This window comes from Phycodurus eques, chromosome 6, assembly GCF_024500275.1.
Source record: "Phycodurus eques isolate BA_2022a chromosome 6, UOR_Pequ_1.1, whole genome shotgun sequence".
Classification (NCBI taxonomy): domain Eukaryota; kingdom Metazoa; phylum Chordata; class Actinopteri; order Syngnathiformes; family Syngnathidae; genus Phycodurus; species Phycodurus eques.
Window position 1 is genome coordinate 26089660 of NC_084530.1, and position 18910 is coordinate 26108569.

Genomic DNA, 18910 nt, shown 5'->3' on the forward strand with positions numbered 1-18910 from the left:
CGGATAAAAAATATTTTAAATTAGTTAATTGCAAAATCCTTTTTTTTAATCAATTACTGTTTGAAGTGATTGTTGTTTATTTTGTATTGTTTAATGATTAAGTCAAACAATGGCTCTAAAAAAAATTCGTGAATTATCCAAATAGTTGATTGATTGGATGATCGATTAATTGCCAATGAATCGATTAATTGTAGCACCTCTAGTAAACACACATGCGCGCACACACGCACACACACACTCTCACACACACACACACACACACACACACACACACACACACACACACACACACAGTGACTGACTCCACTTGACACTTACCAGCACGTTTGTTTGTTTAAACGCTAATGATTATACCCTTGTCACACAGCCAATGATTGCCTATCAGTGTGTGTGTGTGTGTGTGTGTGTGTGTGTAGGTGTGTGTGTGTGTTTGGGCTACTGTCCACATGGGCATCTGCTGTACTCCACAGCTCACCCACACATACACTCCATTATCCCCTAGCAGGGCCTGTATGCGTGTGTGTGCACGACACATTAAGGTGATGTGTTTAATCCCTTCACGTGGGGGGCGGCTCTCTTTACATGTACACCACACACCCACACACACACGCTCACACACTTGCACTTACTACTTTGATGCAGATGGCTCAGAAAAGGAGGAGTCGGTGGGATGAATGTATGCAACTGTGATGCCTTCTTCTGAGGCTGACAACAAAAGGGTGTGAGATTTTAATGGGAATCCAGGTGTCCTTTCAATAAGTGCATGTGGAGATAGAGGGACTCTATTGTACAAGTGTGCAAGGATGTCTAATTCCACCACCAACTTCTACGCGCTGTCTCAGTCCTTCAGCTTCTCTGACATCATCGTCATAGTAACCTACTTCCTTCTCAACCTGGCCGTAGGCATTTGGGTAAGTCGCAGAGATACATTTCGGTGCATATTGAGTTTTACACCCTGTCGCTTGTGTGCGTGTGTGTGTGTGAGACAGTCATCATGCAGGGTGAGCAGAAACACACTGAGCGGCTACTTTCTAGCGGGGCGAGACATGGCCTGGTGGCCGGTGAGTTCTCCATAACATCGCTTACACTTACCCTGCTGTAATGTTACAGTATATTATTTTTAAATGCACAACACCGTTTCGAAAACATCATGGTGAAACACAGCAAGTGTGTTTGACCATCCATCCATCCATTTTCTGAGCCGCTTCTCCTCACTAGAGTCGCGGGCGTGCTGGAGCCTATCCCAGCTATCATTGGGCAGGAGGCGGGGTACACTCTGAACTGGTTGCCAGCCAATTGCAGGGCACATACAAACAAACAACCATTCGCACTCACATTCACACTTACGGGCAATTTAGAGTTGTCAATTAACCTACCATGCATGTTTTTGGGATGTGGGAGGAAACCGGAGTGCCTGGAGAAAACCCACGCAGGCACGGGGAGAACATGCAAACTCCACACAGGCGGGATCGGGGATTGAACCCCGCTCTTCAGAACTGTGAGGCAGACGCTCCTAACAGTCGTCCACCGTGCCGCCAGCAAGGATACCACATTGGGTTATTTAAGTAATGAGTAAAAAAAGTAATGATAACAACAACAAAAGTTATCAAATATGATGGGGGGGAAGATATAGTAAATTTCATATAGCATTGTTACTACATATATATAATACACAAGAAATTTTCGAAATAAAAAAAAGTATTCCAATAATTACACTATGCTGATGTAATCTATACTGTATAATATCAATGATAATGATAATAAAAAGTCCAATAATATTCTGGGGTAGAAATTATACTATACAGTACTTATGACATTTTAGAACTATATTAGATATCATGATAAGTATTAAAACATCATTTTTTTAATGATAAAAAAGTTTTATGAACTAAACTATTGTTCTGTGGTTAAAATTACAATATACTAGTATAGCATTAAAATGATAAGGCTTTTTTAAATTACAAAAAATGATTTGAAATTATATTTTTGATTTTTTTAAATAAAGTGCTAATGATTTTTTAAAGGCAAGTCGGGTTATAAAAATAGTTTTTTAGAAATAAAATTCTATACTTTGAATGTAAACAAAATTGAGATACTTTTCTGAAGTTAAAATTGTACAATGGTATGGCATTATTTGAAACTGTTATGCTAATGTTTTTTTTGTTTTGTTTTTTTAATTAAAAAATGTCCTGTTTTGAATTACAATTTTCTGGAGTTAGAATTATACTACTATGCCATTTTTATGAATGCCATGTAATGCTAATCCTCACTGAAATTGAAATAGTCTGGTCTGTTTTCATTTTAATGACAAGTGGTCTATTATATTTGTAATAACTGTAAATTCAATAATATATTATTTACATTTTGAAAGTGTCTTGTAACGAACTAAAACCATTTACTGTGGTTAAAATGGTGTCTTTCCCAGATTGGGGCTTCCCTGTTTGCCAGTTCAGAGGGCTCGGGTCTGTTTATCGGTCTGGCCGGGACGGGAGCTGCCGGGGGCATCGCTGTTGCAGGTTTTGAATGGAATGTGAGGGGACAGGCTCATCCATGCATTCACCAAAGAGGGGTTATATTCACAACGTACAGGCCAGAATTTTGATTTCCAAAGCACATTTCAAGAATTATCTTTGAACTTTTATAATGTTTTTAGAAACAAATATCTGAATTCCCTTCAACGGGGTTTTTTAACTAATTACGGAAATAGATAGATACATAAAAAAATAAATACAAACAAACAAAAGCTGAAAAATGGCTATCAAAATGACTCTTGATCATGTAAATGCTTGGTGAGCCGTTTTAAAGAATAGAGCCTGAGGGGTGCGCAAAGTATGTTGCCCTTAAGCCATACTTTGCCCACCCCTGGTCTAAAATCAGAAACTTGCTTTACTGCTCATCATTGCAGGCTCCCTTAATACTTGCAACCACAAACTATAATGAGGAACGCTCACAAGCTCCTTTGCGTTTGACCACTTGAGATTGTCTGCCTAATCGAACCTCTCCGCTCTGCTTCACCCTTTCTTTCAGGCCACTTATGTGTTGCTGGCTCTGGCCTGGGTGTTCGTTCCTGTCTACATCTCCTCAGGGGTTCGCCTGCACACACATACACAAAAACACCCACATGCACGTGCACCTCCAGGCCCTGCTTGTCACGGCTGGTTCGGCAGCTACATTGAAGTGCCAAGAGAGGCATTGTCCTTACAGGCATTCCCCGCCTTGAAAATTCCCAAGCAGGGTGTCACACAACTACATCGCACAGTTCAGCTGTCTTCTAGCATCATAAATTACAACTTAATTCGTTTCAGAACAGAGGGAAGTGTGATAAAGTCAGTAACACAGAGTTGACAAAAACAAAGTGTGTCTGTTCAGATCGTGACAATGCCCGAGTACCTGGGCCGGCGTTTCGGAGGAGAGAGAATTCGAACCTACCTGGCTGTCCTCTCACTCCTTTTGTCCATCTTCACAAAGATTTCAGTATGACACACAAAAAGAAACCCGATGACCCAGTCTGCAATACACAAACGCACCAAAGTCAACACTTGTTCTCTTCCCTGCACCAGACTGACCTCTACTCGGGAGCCCTGTTCGTCAATGTGTGTCTGGGATGGAACCTCTACCTGTCAACCGTCCTCATGCTGGTGGTCACGGCGCTCTACACTATCGCCGGTACGCAAAGAGGACAACTTTAGATTCACAGACACACACAGAAGCTGCATTGACTGATGACAGTCATTACTTTGTTCTAACTGGGGCCAAGTTGGCCCAGGCAAGACTGACTTGTAAACACACTGAAGTTAAGATGGATGCAGTTTACAGATGATTGTAAATTATAGTGGGGTATAATCAAAGTGTGCTGTGACACTTTATTAGGTACATCTGCAGAATCTAATGAGGTCCCACGCAGTGTAACTTGATTACTTTCAGTTACTTTTACATTACTGCAACACCAAATATGACAAAATTCAATATCAATAAAATATATATTGAAGTGTATTTTCAGTCTATTATCCAAATCCCCCACAACACCAATGAAAACAACAATTCATAGATGGTAAGCTGACCAAGCTGTCTTGACCAATATGGCAGCAATGAAGACTCGCACTGACTTCCTCACAGGTGGTCTCGCCGCTGTCATCTACACAGACACTCTGCAAACATTGGTGATGATTGTAGGGGCAATTATTCTCACCATTACTGGTATGTGCACTCATTTCCACCCAATAATGGAAAAATACCCCCATGCGATGCACCCAAAGTGTGGTCTTCGTTCACAGCTTTCAACAAGATCGGCGGCTTCAGTAACCTGGAGAAAGTGTACAGCATGGCAGTGCCAAGCAAGTCCATACCCAACAGTACCTGCCACCTGCCTCGACAGGACGCCATGCATCTATTCAGAGACGCTGTCACTGGAGACTTGCCCTGGCCTGGCATGACGCTGGGGCTCACCATCCTGGCCACCTGGTACTGGTGCACCGATCAGGTACATGTGCACACAGGCAACCATCGTATCAGACCATGAACCCATTGAATTTTGATTTTGATAAAAGATGTGGTTCAAGGATTTTTTTTACCTTTACAACCTCCAAGTGCATTAGGGCCAAGTGGTGAACCAACAGATCCAGCAGGTGGAGCAGTGTTTAAAAAAGCTTGTTGTGGCATTTGGCAATTGCTTTGCATTCTCCAAAAATCATCTTCATTACTTAATCAATCAAATCAGATGGACATGTTAGGTTGTTCAGCAGAGGCAAATGTTGTTCTTTTCGTTCGTCTTAAGGCTCACACAAAAACTGTAAAACTCAGCAAAACCTTATGGATGGGGTCCAGGAAGAAGCCATTAAACCTTAGTGAGCATCCTTTTTGATGTTACGGTGCACTTGCATTGAGGCCAAGCCGGGTAGAGACCCATCAGACCCAGCAGATTGTAGTGAAAAAAGCTTGCCGTGTGTTGCAGTCAACTTGGCACCCACTTCCAAATGCACTTTAACCATCACCTACAACTCATACTAAATGAGTTAGCGAAGTAAGCATTTTTTCACCCTTGGTGGAGGTCTACGCTATCTTTGAAATTACATTCTAGCTCATGTCTGAAAGACAAAAGTCAAATATTTCAACACAAATCTGTTTTATTCGCAACATTCACTTTTGGTCCCACATCATGTAAATAAACACCACGCTACATCTGTACAGGTCGCAAATGCTGCAAATAACAAGCCCCGCCCCCACGTCAGTGACCAATCGGAGTGATTTCAGCACAGGGGTCATTTAGAACTCAGCTCGTTGACTTGGCTCACATCGCATCATTGAGTTTTGTACGTAAAAAGATTTACAGTGCAAAAGTCTAAAAGAGTCATTGTCGAGGGGATCAAGTAAAATGAAGATCATTTGTAAAGACTGCCTTATTAAGCATTAATCCAGTAAAACGTATGTGCACATATATTTACAGTTCACCTAGAGGGTAATGTAATTCATTTACATTCAATTACTCGTTCACGATATGCAAATCTACATTCATTTACATGTGGTTAGAGCTTGAACGTTTAGATTCCATTCTTAGAGCAAGCGTCACCCATTTTAAAAGCATATCAACATCAACAAGCATTATTGGAGTACCTGGAATGGCCATCATTTCTATCTGGAGGCATTGTTGCTGTTTTGAGACACTTTCTTCTGCGAGGCTCCACCTCGTACCTTCAAATGTCTCAAATTGTTCAGTTTGGACAGAGGTGCGATTCCCCCAGCGGGGTTGGCTGCCCGCGATGGCGAGGAAGCCTTGGCCCCCTTACTATAGCCTGGGCTGTGGCGACGCGGCGAGCGGCTGGATCGAGTCTCGGTGCGCATCAGGGTGGCGTCCGGCTGTAGCAATTGTCCGTGCCAGTAACGATGTCCTCCAATCACGGGGCCGATAGCTCGGTGGGGGCGGTGGAAGCTTCCCGGTTTGGCAATGACGACTTTTGTGCTTCTTAGCCTCCCATCGCGACCAGGAGATTTAGATGATGGGAACATCTGCACAAAAACGGGAAAGCCGTGTTATCCAGCGCATACTGTATTTCTCACCTGGGGTACTTCCTGGACTATTACATGGTCCCACATAATTTTCACATTTCACATTACTTCTTAGGGCGTTATCTTAAATGGTGAGTTAAATATAGCACCAAAACTTCACTGTAACCATCAAAACTCTTTTCACCGAGTACAAATCCTACAGGAATTGTACTGAGCAACTTAATGAAAAAAAAAATGAAACCTGTGGTATTCTTTTAATTAAAAAGTCAATATTTTGGCCATTCATGTCACAATTGTTTTTTGTTTTGTTTTGTTTTTTTTTACATTTTGATAACAGTTACTGATGGTGTAGTGGTAAACTTGCCTGACGTTGGTGTGGGCAGCGTGGGTTCAGTTCCCACTCAGTGACGGTGTGAATGTGAGTGCGAATGGTTGTCTGTATCTATATGTGCCCTGCGACTGACTGGCGACCAGTTCAGGGTGTAGTCCGCCTTTCGCCCGAAGTCAGCTGGATAGGATCCAACGCCCTGTGACCCTAACCAGGATAAGCGGTGTTGAAAATGGATGGACATTTTGATAACACTGTGATACAGTAAGCAAGTGGGTCGTACATCTGCTTCACAGGTCTGAGGTTCTGGGTTCGAATCTCTTCCTGTGTGGAGATTTCGTATTCTCCGTGTTTTTGTCTAGGTTTTCTCCAGGTAGTTGGGCTTCCTTCCACATTCGAAAAGCAAGCATGTTAGGCTCATTGAAGAGTGAAAACTGTCCATAGGTGTGAATGTGATTTTGATTGCCTGTTTGTATACAGGTAGCTGTGCCTTGCGATTGACTTATTTATTGCCGTCTTCAGGTGATTGTCCAACGATCCCTCGCCGCAAAAAACATGAGCCACGTGAAGGGAGCGTCCATCCTGGCTGCCTATCTGAAGATGCTGCCCTTCATCTTCATCATCCTCCCGGGCATGATCAGCCGCGCTCTCTACCCAGGTTAGGATGCTGGCTACATTAAACCCAGGGCGGCCTTTACGGGTGTTGTTTTGAGTATTCAAAAGATGGTTTCATCGTGTCAGTACATAAACTATAAGTGGGCTATTGGTGCCTATAACACAACTTATTATTGATGGAGCACCTCTGAACTGCATCCCAATTGTCAGTTTTTAGCAGCTACTTCAGTACTTATTTCCATTCCTTTCATTAAATGAAAACATTCTGTTTAATTTCTGTTATGTCATAAAAAACAAGTCTAGACCTCAACGACTGAAATACAAATTTGTTATCCATCCATCCATTTCCTGAGCCGCTTCTCCTCACTCGGGTCGCGGACGTGCTGGAGCCTATCCCAGCTGTCATCGGGCAGGAGGCGGGGTACACCCTGAACTGGTTGCCAGCCAATCGCAGGGCACATACAAACAAACAACCATCCGCACTCACATTCACACCTACGGGCAATTTAGAGTCTCCAATTAACGCGTTTTTGGGATGTGGGAGAAAACCGGAGTGCCCGGAGAAAACCCACACAGGCACGGGGAGAACATGCAAACTTCACACAGGCGGGGCCGGGGATTGAACCACGGTCCTCAGAACTGTGAGGCTGACGCTCTAACCAGTCGTCCACCGTGCCGCCACAAATTTTTTACGTGACACAAATTTTTGTAATCCTACAATATGTCATACTATTTACATAGCTCACGCATGTATTGCCACCTGGCGAACAAACCCTGTGATGGAAGCACAAGGCAAACAAAAGTTATCTGTTCCAAACCGTACTGTGCCGAGCTAGACGGCAACCCTTGGTGAAAACGAACTAAGCAACTAGGTTATTCTAGAAGAGAACATATAATGAAAAAATTACTTTTCAAGGGCTTGTACAGTATACAAGTAATGCTCACTCATTGTGTGAAAGTAAACAATCAAGAGATCGGTTATAGCCACTCACTAGCATGACACAGGGCCTGCCCCTAAAAATGGCGTAACTTCAGTTGAACAAGAAGTAGGGTGAGTAAAGTGAATGATAATTCTTGATTGGGATATTTTGACAGAAGCATGTCACAGATCTTATTAAGAACGGTTTCAAATTGTGGAAAAAAAAAAAGCTAATTGTCTCACCTGACGTAAGCGCCCATGCGGCGAGCCGTGGCCCTGCCTGCGCAGCTGCTGTGATTGGCGGATGAGGGCGGCGCTGTCCTCTGTCTTGCTGGGCTCCCGTAGGTCTAGCATGCTCTGAGAGAGGCGGGCCATCATGTTGACACCATCCATTAGCCGGTGGCCACGGCCGGACCCCGTGCTGACCTTGTCGACCAAATAGTTGCCAGGCTGCTGTTGGGAGCAGTCGTAGTATTCTTCATCGGACACCGTGGAAGCGCTGGACGGGTCGTCCACGGCCGCTCGGTCGCATATGACCTTGGTGCTGTCCTGGCTGCCGTTGTCGTTACTGCCGGAGTCGGCGCCCTCCTCCTGGGTGTTGTTGTTGTTGTTGGAGGAGCGCTCCGTGTTGTCGATTTTAACCAGAGTGACCTGCGCTTCGGCGGACTGGTCCAAGGGGGCTGGGTCTATGACCAAGTGCAGCGTTCGTCGTTTAGGGACGGGAGGGGCTGCTGCTGGCGTTTCTCCGGAGTTGTCCCCCGGCTGAGGCTCTGCAGGGGCAGGGTGTGTTTGTTGCGTCTCCTGTGTGAGAAGTTCATCGGGCTGTTGCTGCGGGGCCCCCCTGGAATCTGTTGCATCACCGCTGTCTTTATTTGGAGTTGCGTGTTCCTGCTGCTCCTTGTTGGGTGCACTCTTAGGAGCTGAGGTATTACCAGATGGAAGTTTCGCTTCGCCTTCCGCGTCCAAACCGGACTCTTTAGGTGGACTCGCCAGCGTCAGTGGAGAGCTGAAACGTATGGCCTGACTGAGCTCAAAGCGCTCGGACCTCTGCAAGTGAACCTGATGGCCTCGTTTCTCGTCCCTGATGTTGATGAAACCTATCACGTCGCTCGGCGGGTCTGGTTCCGGCCAGGTGGGGAGGTATGGGATCAGGTAGGCTTTCTCCATATTGACCAACGCCGGATGTATGTGCGGCTCCTCGGCAACATCCTTAAGACGCCCCTTACGAATTTTTAAGCCAGCGGGGACATGTGAGTTCTTGTTGCTGGAGTTCTGGTCTGAAGAAGTGGGACTTGTGTGCGTTCCCGCGGCAACCAGGGCATACTTGGGGTTGATGAGCTTCTTTGCAACAGTGGCTGGCACGACAACAGGCGCGGCCTGAGGGAGCGCATCGGGAACGGGTTCATCGACCATGGGAACCTTGCTGAGAGACACGCTCCGTGACAAGAGGAACAGTTCCCGAAACTGGAAGTCAAAGGTCTCCATCGACTGTCCTGTGATCACTGTGATGAGGTTACGGTCCAGGCGGGACGAGGACCACGTGAAGCTGGAATGACCATAAAACAGACATTATTAAACACTAGTGTACCTTTACTTATTTAACTTTGAATCATTTGTCAATAAAACTACAATTTACAATCCAGTGCAGGGGGTCCTCGGTTTACCATGGTTTCGACATGCCATTTTTTAATGTTAGCAAGGGCGCACAATGAACTAATTTGTGCTGTCTCATAAGCAGTGATGCCGGTAACGCCTTACTTCCAAAATGTGGTCCGGTGACGTCATAAGTAATCTAACACGTTACTTTTGATATTAGAGTAGTCAGATTACAGTTACTTTGATTTAGCTTCCAATAGTTACTTTTTTGTTTACGACAACCAGAGCTTAACATGCTTTTGCATACGATGCTATTTATCGTCAGGCAACAGATATTTATTATTAAGAAACTACAGTGCTTGGGAACATGAGGCAAGTCAATAACCAGGACACTTGATTCAGTCACGGTGCATATCATAAGTGAATTTTCAGGCTTTGTTTTAGTAATGACTAATAAAACAGACAAAACACACTCTATTCTTAACTATCCATAACTAAAATGCACACAAAGACTAACTACAATATCGAAAAAAGGCAAAATATTTATAAACTGAGCCGTCTGGGGCAATGACGTCACGTGACGTGTTGCACGTTTTCCGCACATCGTCAACTCACGTGTGCCCAAGCAGCCAGCGGCGCAAACACAGCAGACGTTGACGACTCTGACGAGGGATTGGCATACTTACAACCCCAATTCCAATGAAGTTGGAACTTTGTGTAAAACATAAATAAAAACAGAATACAATGATTTGCAAATCATTTTCAACGTATATTTAATTGAATACACTACAGTGGCGGCACGGTGGACGACTGGTTAGAGCGTCAGCCTCACAGTTCTGAGGACCCGGGTTCAATCCCCGGCCCCGCCTGTGTGGAGTTTGCATGTTCTCCCCGTGCCTGTGTGGGTTTTCTCCGGGCACTGCGGTTTCCTCCCACATCCCAAAAACATGAATTAATTGGAGACTCTAAATTGCCCGTAGGTGTGACTGTGAGTGCAAATGGTTGTTTGTTTGTATGTGCCCTGCGATTGGCTGGCAACCAGTTTAGGGTGTACCCTGCGCCTCCTGCCCGATGACAGCTGGGATAGGCTCCAGCACGCCCGAGACCCTAGTGAGAAGCGGCTCAGAAAATGGATGGATGGATGGAATACACTACAAAGACAAGATATTTAATGTTCAAACTGATAAACTTTATAGATTTTAGCAAATAATCATTAACTCAGAATTTTATGGCTGCAACACATTCCAAAAAAGATGGGACAGGTGGCAAAAAAGACTGAGAAAGTTGAGGAATGCTCATCAAACACCTGTTTGGAACATCCCACAGGTGAACAGGCTAATTGGGAACAGGTGGGTGCCATGATTGGGTATAAAAGGAGCTTCCCTGAACATTCACAAGCAAAGATGGGGCGAGGTACACCTCTTTGTGAACAAGTGCGTGAGAAAATAGTCGAACAGTTTAAGCACAATGTTCCTCAACGTACAATTGCAAGGCATTTAGGGATTTCATCATCTACGGTCCATGATATCATCAAAAGGTTCAGAGAATCTGGAGAAATTACTGCATGTAAGCGGCAAGGCCGAAAACCAACATTGAATGGCCATGACCTTCGATCCCTCAGGCGGCACTGCATCAAAAACCGACATCAATGTGTAAAGGATATCACCACGTGGGCTCAGGAACACTTCAGAAAACCAATGTCAGTAAATACAGTTCGGCGCTACAGCCGTACGTGCAACTTGAAACTCTACTATGCAAAGCAAAAGCCAGTTATCAACAACACCCAGAAATGCCGCCGGCTTCTCTGGGCCCGAGCTCATCTAAAATGGACTGATGCAAAGTGGAAAAGGGTTCTGTGGTCTGAAGAGTCCACATTTCAAATTGTTTTTGGAAATTGTAGACGTTGTGTCCTCCGGGCCAAAGAGGAAAAGAACCATCCGGACTGTTATGGACGCAAAGTTCAAAAGCCAGCATCTGTGATGGTATGGGGCTGTGTTAGTGCCAATGGCATGGGTAATTTACACATCTGTGAAGGCACCATTAATGCTGAAAGGTACATGAAGGTTTTGGAGAAACATATGCTGCCATCCAAGCAACGTCTTTTTCATGGACGCCCCTGCTTATTTCAGCAAGACAATGCCAAACCACATTCTGCACGTGTTACAACAGCGTGGCTTCAGAGTAAAAGAGTGTGGGTACTAGACTGGCCTGCCTGCAGTCCAGACCTGTCTCCCATTGAAGATGTGGCGCATTATGAAGCGTAAACTACGACAACGGGGACCCCGGACTGTTGAACAGCTGAAGCTGTACATCAAGCAAGAATGGGAAATAATTCTACCTACAAAGCTTCAACATTTCGTGTCCTCAGTTCCCAAACATTTATTGAATGTTGTTAAAAGAAAAGGTGATGTAACACAGTGGTAAACATGACCCTGTCCCAGCTTTTTTGGAATGTGTTGCAGCCAAAACATTCTAAGTTAATGATTATTTGCTAAAAACAATAAAGTTTATCAGTTTGAACATTAAATACCTTGTCTTTGTCGTCTATTAAATTAAATATAGGTTGAACATGATTTGCAAATCATTGTATTCTGTTTTTATTTATGTTTAACACAACATCCCAACTTCATTGGAAATGGGGTTGTAAACTGGAAATACAGTCACTACTTCCAAGTTTCTCTAAAGAGGACAATACAAAGGTTCATTGTACACTATGCGCGCAGTTGCCTTCATGGACCCCCACACAATCGGCAGGGTTGCTACAGTCTGTATCTCTGTCTGTCTATCAGTTAAGAGTCTTTAAAGAAGTGTACTGAGAATGGTGTGCTTGTTTATATTTAGGTGGCTATTTGGCATGTCAAGTCTGCTCTAAGTTTATTTAATTTCATTTAATGTGGCTTCAGCTACACAAATATTGAAGTTATTTTTTCATGTTGATGTAACTTGTGTGGCCAAGTAATGGTATTGTACGGTTAAGATAATGCTTTTTTTGTACTGTGGATGAGTGATACTCCTGCCACAGTTGCTGAAAGTAACTAAAAAGTTACTTTTTTTCTTAGTTACTTTCAAAATCAAGTAATCAGTAAAGTAACAGTTACTTTTAAGCTCAAGTAATCAGTAAAGTAACTAAGTTACTTTTTCAAGGAAACTGTGGCAACACTGGTCATAAGAATACGTCATCACATGGCAGAAAAAGACAGTCTCAATTATCACGTCACTTAAAATTTTTCATTTGATTACTTAATATTTATGGCCAAGAAGTAGAGCTGCACAATATAACGAAAAAAATATAATTTTCGAGATAACGGCATGCACAATGCAATGTACTCGGTGTACAGAGAGAATCACAGCAGCAGCGGGCAAAGGAAGAATGGCAGACGCGGGACAGGAGGAAATGAACGAAAAAAAAAAAACAGAAAAAAAAAAACAAAAACAATAAACTTGTGCCTAAAATGAACAACACTTCTGAAATACGGGAGAATACAAATAGCCTGCTTGTTTTGCCACATTAAACAATTTTATTTGTTTCTTAAATAATACAAATATAATTTATTTACGGGCAGGTTAAATATTGCAATCACATCGGTTTCGCAATATTCAACACCCAGGGTTTTTCGTTTGATTATTTCATATTTATGGCCGAGATGTGTTTTTTCATTGAAGTATTTAATGTAAAAATGACTTTTCTACTGTCCTCGTGTAGTTTAGTTATAGACTTCAGCATGTTCCAACTTACATACAAATTTAGGTTACACTGACACCGTAGGAACATTGTAAACCGAGGACCCACTGTAGTTTACTTCTACGACAACAGTAATGTTGCCTTGCAGTGTACGATTCCAGCAGAGGTGGATAATGCTAAACAAATCTAGTTTTGTTTAGGCTTACAGCACAAATTAATGACAAAAGTATTAGGACACTTGTTAAAATGCCACAGGAAGTGAGCATAGGAAGAACATGTCACAGCATCCACTCCAGAAAGAAGACTTCCTACTTGTACAAGATGCCGGAGTATGTTTGTGAGTGGTTAGGTTTGTTCTAGCATCTAGCTCAGCTCAAAGGTGTGTTGTAGTGTTCTTCAAAACCAAATTCTTCCATGCATGCCTTTAAGGACCTTGCTTTGTGCACTGGGAAAATAAAAGTCTTCCCCAAACTGTATCCACACTGTTGGAATCATACAAAGATGAATAATTACATTTCAAGGAGGTGCTGACTGATTCATTTATTGAATAAGAGCTGCGTCGCAATACTTTTGTCCATTTAGTGTTATGTCAAGCTCACCTGTAGGAACCAGAGATGGCTCTGTCTCCATCTACCAGGAGAAACCTCTGGCTCAGGGACCCACGAACCTTCTGAGCTGAGCATGTGAAGAACTCCACGCCTCCACAGCAGCGCACGCGAAGATTCTAAACACACAGACACACACACAATGTTCATCTGAGCGATGAGCTACTGGGGAGACAAAGGATGTTTGTGTTTACAGATGCTACAGGTTATCTGTGTGCATGTGTGACACACCCTGCTATGTTTGTTTTCTGGTCTGTGATAAAAGGGCGTGGATGCAAGGCGCTGCGTTACCTCATGGGTAAAAGTTGTGGGCGAAATCTCACGTGGGGCATAACGGCATAATGAAGTCATTCATGCGAGAGCAATAACGACAGATAAGACGGAGAGGTTGAAAGAGAGGAGTGAGGATGGTTTTATATCATGAGGAAAGTAAACAGTTTCAGTTTGTGTTGAGACTCCAGTCTCCCATATTTGCGGAAACTCCATTTAAGTGTTTTCTGTTACTGCCCCGACCAGTTTTACTTGGAGAGGCAATGAATCACAAAGAAATTTAGCCTATAGCGACTGACGAGCTGCTGCTTGTTGACCTTATCACGGGCTTCAAGTGAAGACATGCGCCGGGTTGGTCTGCCGTGTCTCCTTCTTTATGACATTTCAAATGGAACCATACAACATGGGCAATATGGCCTAAAAATACATTCCCCAGATACCAAAAATTTTCAAACTGTTTTTTCCCCCGGAGTTGTTTTCCCGGCGCATTAACTTGCTGTTAAGTCCCTAAAAATAATTTCAAAGCCGCTAATTTGGCAACACTGTCTGTGTTTTCGTGAACTAGCTTCACTCTGTTCACAGCGATGTTAATAGTGCAAGGAGTGCATTTCGGAAGCTACTTGATAAAAATAATCAATCAATAAAACATTTTTTTTAAATGTCCTGACAAATAAACTTTAATTTATCAATAAATCACCCAGTCCTACTGGAACGGTGACTGCCCATTGGAAAATGTAACTTATCAAGAACAGCCATCTGTTCCACCAGCTCATCTCTCAGTTTGTCAAAACATCATACAGTATGTGTGTTTATAGGCGTGTGCGTGTACCTTTAGGTGTCCACGATGCATATCAGCTCGGCCACACATGGAAAGAAAAGAGGGCACAGCTGCCATATCAATGATTATGTATACGGGAACTTTCCGTCTGTAGGCCGCGTCCAGCAGGTCTCGAAATATGTCCACGTCAGTGAAGGCGTCCATCACCACAGCTATCACCTGCACACAGACACACATTGGACAGAACATAAATTATGTCAGTGTTTATTATCCAACACTGCAACCACTTTTTAACCGCTTACGGAGCATTTTACAACCATTTTTGGACATATCACAGTGGGACTGACACTAAAATAATGACTTTTTTTGTTGTTGTTAGAGGCTCAAAGGTGTATGTAAATCCTTCTAAATTCTGCCATTGTCACAGACGGTCTTCTCCTTCTGTGTATTATCCAAAAAAAAAAAAAAAAAAAAAAATCAATCACTTTTGGCTTCTCTTTCTGTGTATGATAAAAAAAAAAATCAGCACTTTTGCCATGAAGCATTGCTATAATCTCTCTCTTCTTTATTATTCTCAAGCTTCTTGTGTCGTGCTACAGACTTTGACAGTCGCTTCATTCAATATTTCAACACATTTAAAAGATGAAAATGGAAACTGGAATTTCTTCAGAAATAGCGAATCAAGCAACAAATTAATGTTACCTTTGATTGCGCACTGACAAGTTAAATATTGTAGACAGAAATGCTGGAATTAGCACCTAAAAAAGTACCTAAAAATGTAAGAGTGAAAATATGGATAAATATACCACAAACATTTATTTTTTTTATTCGAGTCTCGATACAGTATGTGAATACTAGCTGCTGCAATTCATGTAGGTCCTATGGCAAACTACATATTTTGAAATCTGACGCGTTAAATAATTAATAGATGAAAAAAATGGTCAGATCAATTAAAAGACCTTCATGTAAATCTAATACATGTATAAATCATAATTATAACTACTTCAAAAATTGCTGGGAAAGGTTGAGATATGCTGCCACTGAGTCAAAAAAAATGCAGAAGAAAGACAGAAATTATGAAACATACAGAAAAAAGATTGTAATAGAGTGCACAGAGTAAACAGCGCTTGCCGGATTGAGTATCTATTTTTCATTTTGGTTCTGATGTTGCTCTAACGTCGCCATTCCAGTGGTTAAAAAAAAATCCCCTTAATTAGAACTTAAGATCTAACTTCCTGCATTGTTCCACCCCCAACGCTGACCTAGTAAAATGGCATTTAAAAGCCTCTATCATGTGACTTAATGGTGTCATGTTCTTCATTTGTTTTTTTTGGTTTTTTTTAATAAGCACAGGCGTGTTCTAGTCAGTCTTGTTTGTGAATACTTTGGCGTGAGTGACACGTGTGCGAGAACACCTCCAGAGGATCAATCCTCGACAGTGCCACAGATGACAAGGCACAATGACCCAGATAGTTTGGCTCGGACTCGGCTACAGCGCTCAGCACCGAGAATGTAGAAAACCGCTGAGGATGTCAAACCTCAGCTACAAATCATCTTTACTCCGATCAGAGGTTTGACAACCCAGTAAGTAAATGGAAACAAGTTTAACAAACGAGTCAGGATCTGAAAAGCGATTAAAAAAAAAAAAGAATTGTTTGGACAATTGCTTTGGGAAAATACTGTCAGTATTTTCTTTCTTTAACAAGATGGTCCCAGATTTAAACCTGAGTGCGAGAAACTTCCACAACCCAAACCAAAATTTTAAAATTTGAAGATTCAAGTGGGACACACACATACAAACAAACAATCGGGCCAAATTTGAGCTTTTTCGCTGCCTTGTGATCAAAGTCCGCAAAGGTCAGATTCTCTTCTCTCTCTAAATGATCATCATGTGGTATGGGGTGTGATAAGAGTGATTTTATTTTTTTACTCCCCTATCTGCTCAGAAAACAATCGCGAATGTTGAACTGTTCAATAGTGACGATCATCACAAAAGTTTACGTATTTGTTGATTGTGACCTGAAGCAGCCTCGTTATCTTACCTTCTTCTACTACGTTCTGCGGCCTTTCACTTTGTTAATCATCTTGAGTACACTGAACACTATAAGAGCAGTAAGCACGCACATGGCGATTGTTTTCCTCATCATGCGTGGGGATTGCTCACATTTAAAAAAAATATGTTAAGGTGCTTTAGTTAGGCCAGGACTTGACCACGGCTCCAAAGAATGATTATTTTCATCATAGTTTAAACTGACTGACTATTATCTTGTCCATAAATTGCTTATGATTCGTTTACTGGTTTGGTCCATAATATGTGGAAAATAGGGGAAACTGTTGATCATTGTTTTCCCAAGTAAAAGCAGAAGTTTGCAAATAAGACATTTGATTAAAAAAAAGATAATCCGTGTGCTTTCATGAAGCACTGCAGAAATCAGCGAATATTTACAGTTGAGAGTTTGAGCACATGGACAATTTCAAGTTAAACGATTACTGTAAATGATTAATCGGTTAAAAAAGTAATAATAATAATTTGTCAATTAATTGATTGAGCACATTGACTTGGTTGGGTGAATGGATGTGTACCTTTTGGGCTGAAGCGATACTCTTGCGCACGACCTCCTTGATGTGCGACTGACCGTCAGCGGGCGGCTGCGTGTACACTGTCACGCGCGTCACCCCACGGTACGAGATGGCTTCAGGCCAACCGAGGTCCAGCTCCGCCACCGAGGCTTCGGAGCGGTCCGGCCAGTATTGAAGCGACACCTCGCCGTCCAAAGCTCCATCCTCCCCGGAGCCGGGTGTCGTGGGGATCCCCGCGTGGCCTCCGGGGGTCTCCGGCTTCTGGTGGTGCTCGTACCCGGGCCGGTAAAGCTCGGCCGTGTGGGCAATCCGCTCCAGCTCGGGTTCTGACAGGAAATCCCGGACGTTGTTCTCGCGGAGGTAGTCCTTGAACGCACCACGGCCCTGGGTGATGAGCTTCTCGAGAGCCAGCCGCTGGTCCTCACTGTAGAAAAACTCCGGCTTGCTCTCGCTCACACGCCAGTTGACGTGGTGGTCGTCTAGACATTGGATTTGGGACAGCGCCATGACCTCGACGAGTCCACTTGCCAAGAACTATTTGTTTAAACAACACTCCTTTCCGCTTGGCTGTACGTCAAAACTTCACAAACTACCCTACTTTCATTCCGGTTCTGTCGTCGGCGACACCGTGAAGAGGAACGTGTGAGCGGTGGAGCTTCTCATTTGAGGTGAATTAAAAGTCCAAGAAAGAAAAAAAAAAGGGGGTTAGGGACAAAACAAAGACGAATGTCGACTTTCTCTCAAACAAACTCAAGGTGTTGTAAGAACAAAGCTCGCCCCCGTTTAGAGCCACGCCTTGCACCTGCCAAAGGGGGGGAGAGACGAGGCCGGCAGCACGGTTCAACCCGGCCCGGCGAACATGAAGGAGGCAGGTCGGGAGGGCGGGCAGCTGGCTGGCGGATGAGTGTATCTGATGTCAGCCCGTGAGTCAAGTTAGAGCGGAACACGCAGGGGGGGGGGGGGGGAAAGTCCTTAATCCTCCTTCGCATACATGTGTTGAAACTAAGCCAGTGACTCAGTCTGACGAGACACTTTGTTTGCCCTGGGGCCCGGCCGACGGTGACGGCTCCCGGGCGGCTCAAAGATGGCAACCGTTGAGGTCCATGAAAGACAGAAAAGAGAGAGAGAGAGAGAGAGGAAAAAAAATCGCGGAAAGTTAAGTGTCTACGTGGCACGTACGAGCCTCGTCTGCAAAGAAAATACAATTCAAAAAACTTGGAACCAGTATGCGACAAAGTACAAAAAGTGATTCGACGTCCGCGGAGAGAGAGAGAGAGAGAGAGAGAGCGTGGAAGTGCCGCTCCGTGAGAACCTGGAATCCGGCAACGGAAGTTCGGATACCAGGGGACCGAGAGGCGGAGTGTCCGGTAGTCCATGGAGCCTAAACTCCACCCACTTTCTGGGCAGGGGGAGATGAACTTGTTTTCACTCCCAAAAAATGAGCCTTGTACACAATGTATCTGATAATCCAGAAGGAAAAGGGATTATTTATAACAAAAATTAAAAAAAAAAAAAAGCAAAAAAAAACTTTGCA

At 43.4% G+C, this 18910-nt stretch overlaps 2 protein-coding genes across 2 annotated transcripts in view; one reads left to right on the plus strand and one right to left on the minus strand.

Moving 5' to 3' along the window:
• The first annotated feature begins 630 nt into the window (after nucleotides 1-630).
• Nucleotides 631-18910, plus strand: part of slc5a10 (solute carrier family 5 member 10) — a 28683-nt gene continuing 10403 nt past the window's right edge. Inside the window, exons 1-9 of the mRNA XM_061678810.1 lie at nucleotides 631-911; nucleotides 990-1061; nucleotides 2426-2530; nucleotides 3028-3087; nucleotides 3370-3474; nucleotides 3561-3666; nucleotides 4117-4197; nucleotides 4275-4480; nucleotides 6854-6989. Coding sequence (XP_061534794.1) covers nucleotides 804-911; nucleotides 990-1061; nucleotides 2426-2530; nucleotides 3028-3087; nucleotides 3370-3474; nucleotides 3561-3666; nucleotides 4117-4197; nucleotides 4275-4480; nucleotides 6854-6989 — 979 coding nt within the window. The 5' untranslated portion in view covers nucleotides 631-803. The remainder of the gene's footprint in view (nucleotides 912-989; nucleotides 1062-2425; nucleotides 2531-3027; nucleotides 3088-3369; nucleotides 3475-3560; nucleotides 3667-4116; nucleotides 4198-4274; nucleotides 4481-6853; nucleotides 6990-18910) is intronic.
• On the minus strand, nucleotides 5106-18715 carry fam83gb (family with sequence similarity 83 member Gb). The gene is made up of 5 exons (XM_061678809.1): nucleotides 17380-18715; nucleotides 14848-15015; nucleotides 13743-13867; nucleotides 8109-9411; nucleotides 5106-6003 (listed from the first exon to the last, which is right to left on the minus strand). The coding sequence occupies exons 1-5, from the start codon at nucleotides 17881-17883 to the stop codon at nucleotides 5629-5631; spliced, it is 2475 nt and encodes an 824-aa protein (XP_061534793.1). The 5' UTR covers nucleotides 17884-18715; the 3' UTR covers nucleotides 5106-5628.

What these genes read in the sequence shown, in the direction of transcription:
- fam83gb (XM_061678809.1), bottom strand. Translation starts at nt 17,883, where the DNA reads ATGGCGCTGTCCCAAATCCAATGTCTAGACGACCACCACGTCAACTGG. An exon ending in GTATCGCTTCAGCCCAAAAG is followed by an intron (nt 15,016 to 17,379) that starts GTACACATCCAT and finishes GTCTGTGTGCAG; the next exon opens with GTGATAGCTGTGGTGATGGA. An exon ending in GCCATCTCTGGTTCCTACAG is followed by an intron (nt 9,412 to 13,742) that starts GTGAGCTTGACA and finishes TGGTCATTCCAG; the next exon opens with CTTCACGTGGTCCTCGTCCC.